At 57.8% G+C, this 10,936-nt stretch overlaps 1 protein-coding gene across 6 annotated transcripts in view; it reads left to right on the top strand.

Annotated features, from left to right (window-relative positions):
* Positions 1–560: 560 nt before the first annotated feature.
* PGAP2 (post-GPI attachment to proteins 2) overlaps positions 561–10,936 on the top strand; it is a 12,387-nt gene continuing 2,011 nt past the window's right edge. The window contains exons 1-4 of one of the 6 annotated variants that reach the window (XM_019612380.2): positions 561–782; positions 1,046–1,114; positions 1,678–1,852; positions 4,654–4,906. In XM_019612380.2, the coding sequence (XP_019467925.1) occupies positions 1,688–1,852; positions 4,654–4,906 (418 nt within the window). In that variant the 5' untranslated portion in view covers positions 561–782; positions 1,046–1,114; positions 1,678–1,687. The other 5 variants (XM_010706259.3, XM_003213866.4, XM_019612378.2 and 2 more) reach the window with 5 other exon arrangements.

Below are 10,936 nucleotides of genomic sequence, written 5' to 3'. Positions count from 1 at the left end.
GCGGTGTGAGGGCGGGCCGTGCGCCGATGGGGGCTGCGGGGTCTCGGTTTGTTGTGAGCCCTGGCCGGCAGGAGCTGTGCCGCGGCCGTGATGTGAACCGCGGCCCTGCGGGCGGCACTGTGTGACGGCTGGCTGCCGCCTGGGTCCCGACTTTGCCTCTCCACAGCTCTGTGCTGGTTCTGCCAGCTGCGTCCAGAGCAGGGCCGTTAAGATGATCAGAGGGCTGGAGCAGCTCTGCTGTGAGGAAAGGCTGAGGGAACTGGGCTCGTTCAGCTTGGAGAAGAGAAGCTGCAGGGAGACCTCAGTGTGGCCTTCAGTGCTTGGAGGGAGCAGATAAACAGGAGGGGAACGGCTGTTTGTGAGGGTGGGTGGTGACAGGACAAGGGGAATGGTTTGAAAGTGAGGCAGGGGAGGTTTGGGTTGGATGTGAGGAGGAAGTTTTTCATGCAGAGGGTGGTGAGGCAGTGGAACAGGTTGCCCAAGGAGGCTGTGGATGCCCCATCCCTGCAAGCATCCAAGGCCAGGCTGGATGTGGCTCTGGGCAGCCTGGGCTGCTGGTTGGCGACCTGCACACAGCAGGGGGTTGGAGCTGGGTGAGCACTGTGCTCCTTTGCAAGCCAGGCCATTCTATAATTCAGGCACACTATCCTTCATGCAGAGCATCAGCAGTGGGGCTGGCTGGGCAGGGGGTCCCACTCTGTCCTCACCTCCATGGCTGCAGCTGCACCCTTAAAGCTTCCATCCCACAGTGAATGAATCCAGGCAGAGCAGCAAACCCTGAGGTGATCACATGGTTTGACATCGCTCTTTGCTGCTCTATGGCAGCAGCACCAGGCACTGAGCTGGGCCCTGCCCCGTGCCCCTCAGCAGCAGCTCTTTGGGCTGCAGCCTGAGGTCGCACTGCAGGATGTGACCCTGTGTTGCCCTTGGTCCTGCTTATAATTGGCTTCAACGAGGATTGTCTGCGACGAGGATTTGTCGTAGAGCCCAAGGTGAGGGAGGAAGCCAGCCCTCAGCATCATGGCTCTTTGTCCCTTGTCCCCAGGTGGAGGGGAGCCGGTGTGGATGGGAGAGATTTGGGCCACGCACAGCGGAGTGATGATTTGGGGTTGAAGTAAGGCGTGTGCAGTGCTGGGGACTGCAACTCTGTCCGCCACAGCCTGAGGCATGTAGGACAAACAGCAGTGCCTGAGAGCTGGAGTGCACCTGGCTGCTGCTGGGGCATTGAGCCGGGGCAAGCTGCCAGGCTCGATAACTGGCCTGACCTGACCTGAGTTGTTGAGCAATGTTTTTATCATGCAAGCTGAAGGCTGTGGTCCTGCAGCTTCCTTGAGGTGTGGTGTTGGCTGTGCTGTGCTCGCAGGGCCCTGTCTGGGGCAGCATGCTGCAGTGTCAGCACAGCAGCTCTGAGCTCGGCCGAGGAAGGATCTAGATGGCTCTACCCAGCAGAAATGCAGTCGCATGTCTCGCAGCCTCGTGGTGCAGAGCTAGAAGCATGTCCCACACAGCTGATCCTGCTTTCTGCCTCTGGTGCCTTCATCCAGCTCTCAGGCTGCTGTGAAACACCGGCTGTGCCCAGGTTTCTCTGTTTGCAGCTTATAGCTTGACGCATCCATGCTGAGATGTTGGGGACTGAAGGACAGAGAATCCCTCCCAACTTGTGCTTTTTGCTTTCAGGTCCATCAGCATGCTCCAGGTACCACTGCCCCTGGATCGGGATGGTATCCTGTTCCGGCTGCGTTTCACTACTCTGGCTGTTTGGACTGTGTTTTGCCCCTTGTTTGGTTTTCTTTTCTGCGTGATTTGGTCTCTGCTCTTCCACTTCAAGGAGACAACAGCCACCCACTGCGGGGTAAGTGACATTCACCTCTGGGTGCTGCCTGTGCAGGGATCCTCTGTTTCCTACCGCAGGCGCTGTGTCACCTTGAACAATTTGCTTTCGTGTTGCCCCTGAATGAGCAATTGAGTTTTCAATTTTTGAAAAGTAACACTGAGCAGACTGGTGTTGATTGCGATAAAGAATAAAACTGATAAGGCTAAAGATAAGTATGCTGTCTTGACAAGGGGTTACTCTTATAAATGGAGTCACTGCCTCTCACATCTGTTGGAGTTCTTTGGAGCAGCCACAGGTAAGTGCCTGGGAGCTCTGGCTGCGAGGGACCGGCTGGGTTTCTGGAACGCATTCAGTCGAGTTCCTCAGCCATGGCATAAACATCAGTAAGCAGCAAGTGTAGAGCTATGAGAGGAGGTGACCCTGGGGTTGTACAGGATCCTTGCTGCTCCTCCTGCCCAGACACAGTGGGGTGATGAAGGTGGGTGGTGGTGATGAGGTCCTGGAGCCGGAGGGATGATGGGGACTCCTGAAGGCTACAGAACAGTGGGATCCCAGTGGTGATCGATTGAGAGAAATGATATGTGCACGTTGTCCCCTCCTTGTGGGACATTGTCCCCTCCTCACAGGACAGGTGTGTTGGGCAGTGCAGCAGGGATGCTCTGAGGTGTCCCGCAGCTTGAGATGTGAAATGAGGGCTCCTCAGCTTCAGCCTGCAGAGATACCAGGATGAGAGCAGGGAGGTGGAGGCCTCTGAGGTCCTGGCTGGGTGGGAGGGCAGGGTTAGGGTTAGGGTTAGGGTTAGGGCAGGGCAGGGAGCCACTGCCTCCTGTGCCAGTGTGAGAAGCAGGGGACATCATGAAGCAGTGTGTGTGAAAAGGAGCTGTTTCCACAGCAGTCGGTCTGAGGAGCTTCAGTCTCCAGGCTGTTACTCCACATGGACACCATCAACACTGACAAGAGCAGAGCACGCTGTGTCCAGGACTACAGAGCCTATGGAGCAGCTCTGAGAGTCTCTGGGGCACCAGGTGGTCTTGGCTTTAATCAAAGGAAAGATCTCTGAAGGAACCAGTCAAATCCACTGGATCGGCACTTGATTATGATGCTGTTTTTGGCTCTTTAGATCACTGAACTCTTGTCTGCTGAGGGCTGAGAGAGTCCATCCCTCAGAGCACGGGAAGAGCATCGTCAATTACAGGACAGTAAAGAGAGCTTTCAACTGAGGTTGCTGGGCAAGGGAAGCCTCCATCCACGCCTCTCTTATTGATTCAGTGTCAGCGTCAGCAGTCGATGCCTGGAAAGGGATCAGACACTGGCAGGAGAGCTCCTGCCAGAAGAACAGCACGTAGGAATTGCAGCCCCTTTATCCAAGAAAACAGTTTCATTAGGGCCTCAGCTGAAGTGTTTCTAAAGGATTTCATGCAGCATGGGAAATAAATGGAGATCTGGGAGTTTTAGATAGTTGAACAAGAGTTTGATCTTTCGAATTTCCTCCCTGCACAGCTTGTTTACCACACCAGGTGATCTTGAAGGTCTTTTGCAGCCAAATGGTTCTGTGATTCCGTGGCACAGTTGTCCTGCATGGATTACCTTTTGCATGGCAATCACAACTGACTGGGGACATCCCTGAGCTGCAAATACTTGGAGGTCAGCTCCAAGGTTTTCCTGCTTTTGTGTTTCTGAACGTCACCTTTGCCTGCTGTTCCTGTCAGTTTTCTGTTGGTATGTAGTTCTGCTTCCCTGCTCTCTTCTCTCTCTGAACTTGGGGATAGAATCATCGAATCATTCGGGTTGGAAAAGACCTCTGAGATCATCATGTCCAACCCCAACCCATCCCCACTCTGCTCACTAAACCATGTCCCTAAATGCCACATTTACACACTTTTTGCACACCTCCAGGCACGGTGACCTCACCGCTTCCCTGGGCAGCCTGTCCCAGTGCTGGAGAACACAGGGCACGTGTGGAACGTGGGGCACACAGGGAAGGGAAGGAGTGAGGGTTGTGGATGTCAAGATGAGAAACCTGAGCAGGGTTCTCAGCTCACTGAGCCTTCTCAATAGGCTGTGGAGGTGCTGGGGGCTGGGTGGCCCTGCAGGATGCATCAGGACTGCTGCTGTGTTACAGAATCACAGGGGTTGGAAGGGACCTCTGGACCTCAGTCCAGCCCTACCCCCGAAGCAGTTCTGTGCAGTCTTTGAACAGGAGAGCACCCAGCTGGGTTTGGACGTCTCCAGGAAGATCCCCACCTCTCAGGGCAGCGGTGCTGGAGCTCTGCCCCACTCACAGCACCGATGGACCTCCCTGGGCTGCAGTCTATGCTGGTGCCCCTTGTCCTGGCACTGGGCACCACGGAACAGAGCCCAGCCCCATCCCCTGCCCTTCAGACACTGATAAGCACTGCTCAGATCACCCCAGCCTTCTCTCCTCCAGGTGCACAGCCCTGGCACTCTCAGCCTGTCCCCAGCACGAGGTTCTCCAGGCCCCCACCAGCTCTGCACCCTCCACGGGGCTCTTCCAGCAGTTCCCAGTCTGTCTGGAGCAGGGGAGCCCAGCACTGGGTGCAGTGCTGCAGCTGTGCCCTCCCCAGGGCAGATAGAGGGGAGGATCTCCTCGCTCACCCTGCTGCCCGCACTCTGCAATGTATCCCAGATCCCTTTGGCCTCCTTGGCCACAGGGCATCCAGCTCAGCCCATTGCTCAACCAGGACCTCCAGGCCCTTCTCTGCAGAGTTCCTGTCCTGCAGATCAGCCCCGCCGTGTCCGTTTCCTCTCTTTTGACATGGCGCTTTTGCCGTAACAAGCCGCTCTCCCATCTCTTCCAGGTCCCAAACTACCTGCCTTCCATCAGTGCTGCCATCGGAGGAGAGACCCCGCAGCGCTACGTCTGGCGGCTCTGCATTGGTCTGCACTCAGCTCCACGTTTCCTGGTGGCTGTTGCCTACTGGAACCACTACCAGAGCTGCCACTGCTCCCATCCTCGCTACCTGCGCCTGTGCCACCTCAACCTGCTGCTCAACCTGCTCGAGAACTTTGCCCTCCTCGTTCTGACCTATGTGTCCTCCTCAGAGAACTATGGTACGTGGCTCCCTCCAACTCTGCATCAACCCCTGCGTGGTCAGCTTGTTTGTGGATGCTGAGCTCTATAAAAGTTAGGATTTATATCATAGAATCATAGAATGGCCTGGGTTGCAAAGGAGCACAGTGCTCAGCCACTTCCAACCCCCTGCTGTGTGTAGGTCGCCAACCAGCAGCCCAGGCTGCCCAGAGCCACATCCAGCCTGGCCTTGACTGCCTGCAGGGATGGGGATATGTGAAAGCTACATCTTGATGTGCTCATAGCTCAGCTCTTACTGCAACTCACAGAATCATAGAGTGGCTTGGGTTGAAAGGGATCTCAAAGATCATCCAGTTTCAACCCCCATCTGTGGACAGGATTTACAGCCACTAAGTCATGCACCAGCTCAGGCTGCTTAGGACCCCATCCAATCCTGATCTGCAGGGATGGGATACCCACAGCTCTGGGCAGCAGTGTCAGAGCCTCACTGCTCTCTAGGTAAAGAATTTCTTCCTCACATCTGGCCTAGATCTCCCATTTTGAAGCCATTCCCATTGACCACAGCCCTCCAGCTCCGACCTTCCAGCCAACTCCTTATCCACCAAGTAGCCCACCCTCTGATCCCATATCTCCAATTTAGAGGTAGGGATGTGGTGTGGGACCACGTCGAAGGCCTTGCATACATCCAGCTAGATGGCATCCTTCGCCCTTCCCTTTACCCACCAGTGCCATCACTCCATTGCAGAAGGCCACCAGATGGATGGGGCACGACCTGCCCTTGGTGCTGGCTTTCAGATCACCTCCTCGTCCCTCCTGTGCCTTTACATGAATTCCTGGTGGCTGCATTTCTGTGCCAAGCCTGCCATCCAGCTGGAGTGCTGTGTTCCCATTCCTGTGCTGAGCACGTGCTTAATGCTGCTCATCACCACGCAGCAAAACTCAGCACTGCTCTGCTGTCAGCACAGCCCCCGCTTCTGCCTCATGGCCGTGGCACTGAGTCGACTCCAACCTACTGTCTCTAGCAGCATTTTCTGGCTTAATTTCCTGCACTGGCTATTGAGTAAATGAGAATCTTTCAGGTTACATCAAAGCACGTGAAGCAATGGGCTCAGAGGTGCCTCTGGGTCCCATCTGAGCTGAGTGTAACTGCCAGCAGTGGGACCTGGCGGTGGTGGCAGCACGGAGGTCTGGCAGTCACCAGGTGGTGCTGCTGCAAAGGGCACGGAGCTGCCTGGGACCTGGCGGTGAACGCTGGGTGCAGCCGTGGGATGCGGGGTTGCAGTCATAGAGTGCTGCAAAGGGGGCAGCAGGGCTGCATGGAGAGCGGGTTTGGAGCAGGGCTGGCAAGAGGAAGCTGGTTTGTGTCCTTGCAGGAAGGGTGAGGAGGGGCTGGAGCTGGTCCTGTAGTGAAGGCACGGCTGCAGCACAGATTGCAAACCTGCTGGCTGCCTTTGGGAGTGGGCTGTGCTCCCTGGGCCCTGCACTGATGCCGTAATGGGGGTGGGCTGCATCCAGGATGCCCATGGGTGCCCTCAGCCACCCACAGCCGCAGCTGGGCTCAGGCTCATCACCTCTGCAGGGCACTGCCACGTTCTTACCTCCCGCTGCTGCCTTCAGCTCCGCTCTGTGCTGGGGAACATTGTTCTCCTTCCCCTGAAACAGGGAAGAGAAAGAAGAGGAGGGAAGTGTGGTTCTTACGGTCAGGTGTCGTGGTTGCAAATTCAGCCTGTGGGTTCCGTTCCTGGAGAAAAGTTTGGGGAATGCTTTGTGAATAAGTGCTTCTATTTAAAAGAAAAGCATTTGGCCTAAAATTTCGTGGGCTTTGCGTGTGGCTCTGGGTGTTGTGAGCTGCCCAAGTTCCACACCACTCAACCAGTGATGGTTTCAGCCTACCCTGCAGTCAGCGTGGGTTCAGCAGGGTGCAGGACAGCCTCGGTGCTGGTGAGAAGGCTGCTGGCAGCTGTCACCTGGCAGCTGAAATGCAGGAGACCAGCAGGACGTGCTGGGCAGGCTCACTGTGCAGCCAGCCGCCGTGCCTCAGTTTCCCCATCCGTCCCAGGAGCTGCTCCCAAGTCTGCCTGTGGTTTGCAGCCGTTGGGGCTCCCAGACCAGGTGCCACACAGCAAGTAAAAGCCCTCTGTGCTGTGCTTCCAAACGCATTGTGCACACTCAGAAGTTTGCAGCCCCAGCCCTAGGGGAGACACGAGGCACGGACAGACAGCTGTCGTTAGCCCTGCATGGCTATGGCATGCTGCTGAGGCTGCCAGCAGGGCTGTGCCCACCGTCCTTTGCCCCCAAAGCCTCCCCTGGTACTTCTGTCTCATTTCCGTGCCTAGATTTAACAGGAAGCCTCTTGTCTTGTTGATTCAGCAATCCATGAAAATGCCTTCATCGTCTTTATCACGTCAGCTCTGGGCCACATGCTCCTGACGTGCATCCTCTGGAGGATGACTAAGAAACACACAGTAAGTCCCGAGGTACAGACACTTTCCTTTCTTCTCTCGGTGCTGTGGTTGGGGCTGGTGGTGGAAGGGCTTCATCTGTTGCTTGCTTCTAAAATGACCAGATCTGGGTGGTGAAGGTCCTAAAGAAACGGGTGAATCTGGCTTATGGTCACCAAAATTCACACTTCTGTCCAACAAAACAAACCGTGGAGGAATGTTTTGATTTCCTGTTCTGTAGTTTTCACGTGGAGCTGATCCTCAAAATGCCATCTCCTGGGGTCTGCATTGCTGCCCTTTTCCCCTTGCTTAGGGGAGCCCCTCTGGGAGCTGAGCTGGGCTCTGTGCTGGAGAGCAGTGCTGCAAGCAGGGCTGTGGGTCTCACATGCAGGCTCTGGGGCTTCTCTGCAAGAGGCTGAAGGCTTGGGGAGCTGCTGGTCACGCTGCACATCAGGCGGAGGGGCTGGGCTCCATCACCTGCACCCAGCTATGTTGGTGCCCTGCTGGGTTTGGGATGGGATAAGCCACAAGCAACAGCACAGGGCAGCGTGTTCAAAGACAGCTTCGAAACTGTGTATGCAGGAGCTCCGAACATCTGTGGTGTCTTTTGCATGTGCAGGTTGGCCTGTGACACTGGCCTGGGGCTGGCTCAGGAGAGCTGGGTTCGTACGGAGCAGGATGGGTGCTGAGCCTGGGGCTGGGGCTGTGCAGAGCAGGATGGGTGCTGTGCATGGGGCTGGGGCTGTGCAGAGCAGGATGGGTGCTGTGCATGGGGCTGGGGCTGTGCAGAGCAGGATGGGTGCTGTGCATGGGGCTGGGTCCATGTGGAGCAGGATGGGTGCTGTGCATGGGGCTGGGTCCATGTGGAGCAGCGTGGGTGCTGTACATGGGGCTGTAGGGGTCCATATGGAGCAGAATGGGTGCTGAGCCTGGGGCTGGATTTGTACAGAGCAGGATGAGAGCTGTGCATGGGGAATGTGCACGTTCCACTCGTGGAACAGGATGAGTGCTGTGCATGGGGCCATTGGGGCAGGATGGGAGCATGGGGCACACTCAGACAGTCACACAGTGCTTCATTGCAGCTCCTGCCTCATGGCCTCTATTTATCTTCCCAGTCCAGCAATTCTCCAGCTGCTGGCCCTGCTGGGACACTGGAGGAGCAGCTCCAGCTGCTGTGGCTGCAGCTGCACTGCAGGAGAGCCTTTGGAGGTCCCATCCCAGGGCAGGGGCTCAGCTCTGCTCCCCCCCCCCAGCAGGATGGCTGATGCTCGGCCACTGGGACCTGCTGGGTGTCAGCAGGGTGCGTGGGGCTTTGGGCCATGCTGGTGCTGCCCTGGCTCACAGAAAACCACACACTGTGGGCAGGGATGTGCAGCTTGCTGAGCAGGTGGGCAGTGGGGCGCTGTGGATGTGCAGAATCAGCCCAGGGCTTCCTTTATTGAAGCTCTTCGGGCTCTTTGTGGTTTTGCCATCCATCCTTGCAGCCCAGCTCCCTCCATCATCCTTGGGATTAAACTGGGTGGGATGGTTCTGGGGATGTGGGGATGCTGCCTGGCCGTGCTGCCATGCTGGTGGCCCTGGGGGAGTGGAGCCAGCCGTATCCAAGCGTGAATAAAGGTGCAGAGGAGCCCCGCAGTGGGGAGGAGCTCACCTGCTCTGTGCTGGCACTGCTGGCCCTGTGTTTTTGCCTGGATCCAATAGAACTGGAAGCATGAAGGCTGGAGGAGCCCTCTGAGACCCCCCCAGTCCCACCCCACTGCATCCCTCAGTGCCACATCCCCATGGTTCCTCAGCACCTCCAGGGACGGTGACCCCCCCCTATTCCTTGGGCAACCTGTGCCAGTGCATTAACACTCTTTGGGGAAGAATTTTCCCCTGATGTCAGACCTGGTGCAGCCCTGGAGCTGATAACAAGGCGTATCTTCCACCCCAGAGCTGGGTGTCCCCATGCAGTGGCAGCAGATGGAGCCACGGCAGAGCACCCAGCGGGTCCCTGCGGCAGAGGCTGGATGCGTGTGCTGTGATTGCCCCGGCATCCTTCCCACGTGCCCTCCCACACAGCGCTCGGCTCTGCTCCGGGCAGCACTGCAGGGGGATTTCCCACTGCTGCTGTGTGCTGTGTCCTCCCCGACCCGCTGCTGAGCAGGGGAAGTTGCACAGAGCTGCTGAGCATCTCGCGGGGTTATTTTCGGGGAAGGTCTCCGGTGTGGGAAGCTGAGGCTGAGAACAGCCACTGTGCTGCGTGGCTGTTGTGCATCACCACGAGAGCTCCTGCCACAGCTGGGAAACTTCACTCCTTCCAGTTCTCCAGAAGGGCTGGGAGTTATTGGGGAACACCTGAAGGATGGGGTTGTGGTGTCAGCAGCGGTCCTTTCTGCAGCACCTGCGTGGGCTGCTGGGGGTCGCCGTCCCTGGGGGTGTTCAGAGCCGTGGCACTGAGGGCTGTGGGCAGTGGGGTGGGCTCAGGGGTCTCGGAGGGCTTTTCCAGCCTTCGTAGCTGTGATCCTATGAGGGGAAGGTCCCGTTTGGGGAACTTGCGACGATGTCAAGCAGCTGGACGGCAGGGAAACCAGCTGATGCTGTCTTTTTGGGTTTCAGCAGAGCTTTCAGTGCTGTTTCTCACAGCGTGCTTCAGGACACAAGGCACAGCACAGCCATCGTGCCGTGGGTTGGACCCGAGGGAGCAGCGTGGGGCCAGGAGGGTCAGCTGGGGTTGGGGCGGTGGGCACAGCCCTGAGCTCGGGGGGTGCGGGACAGCACTCTGCCATAGGGCCAGGCTCTGGGGGTGCTGTGCGGGGCCAGGGTTGGCCTCGGTGACCCCCACGGGTCTGGGCCAGCTCGGGTATCCCACGGTCCCGAGATAATTGTGGCAATCTGATCACCTGTGCTGTCTGCCTCTGGGCTGCCTCTTCGCTGCGGCCCTGCAGGAGGGCACTGCTGTGGGAGGACATCCAGTCCCAGGCTGTGCTTTCAGCAGAGCGTATGTGTGACAGGAATCGGTCTTGCAAAAGCCTGACATTCACCGGGCCGGTGTTGCAACAGCCCTGCTGCGAGGGCAGGAAGGTGCTGGGGAACTTGCTCGCAATGGGGAAGTGCAGATGGTTTCCACTTGCAAGGTGGCAAATGGGGAGAGAAAGGAAAACGAAGCCCTGCGGATGTGGGGGGAAGGGAAAGCGGGTTTGGGGCAGGAGGGGAGGGGGAAACGGTGGTGAGAGGGCAGAGGGAACGGAGTTGGAGAGCCCCGGCCGTGTGCTGAGCGCTGTGCGTGGGGCACGGCGTGGCACGGAGCCCTCCCAGCCCACGGCAGGCCGGCAGCAGCACGGGCACAGCACAGCAGGGCTGGTGCTTTCACTTCTCATTTGCAAACATCGCCGTGCAGCTGCTGTCACTGCAGGCCGGGCTGCGCTGCTCACCCCGTAGCTGTGGGGCAGGAGCTGTGGGGCTGCAGCCCCCGGGAAGCTGCTCCTGCTCCTTCCTGGGGGCTCGAGCCCTTTGCTGTCAGGGTGACGTGGCTGAGCTCAGCTCAATTTGCACAGGTAGCAGCAGTGCAAGCGCACGAGCGCCGAGCCTGGCTGTGGGGTGGGTGCACCAGCAGTGTGTGCTGGGGTC

The sequence above is a fragment of the Meleagris gallopavo genome, chromosome 1, assembly GCF_000146605.3.
Source record: "Meleagris gallopavo isolate NT-WF06-2002-E0010 breed Aviagen turkey brand Nicholas breeding stock chromosome 1, Turkey_5.1, whole genome shotgun sequence".
Taxonomy (NCBI): domain Eukaryota; kingdom Metazoa; phylum Chordata; class Aves; order Galliformes; family Phasianidae; genus Meleagris; species Meleagris gallopavo.
Note: the sequence above shows the minus strand (reverse complement) of the source record. Positions and strands in the feature narration are given on the sequence as shown.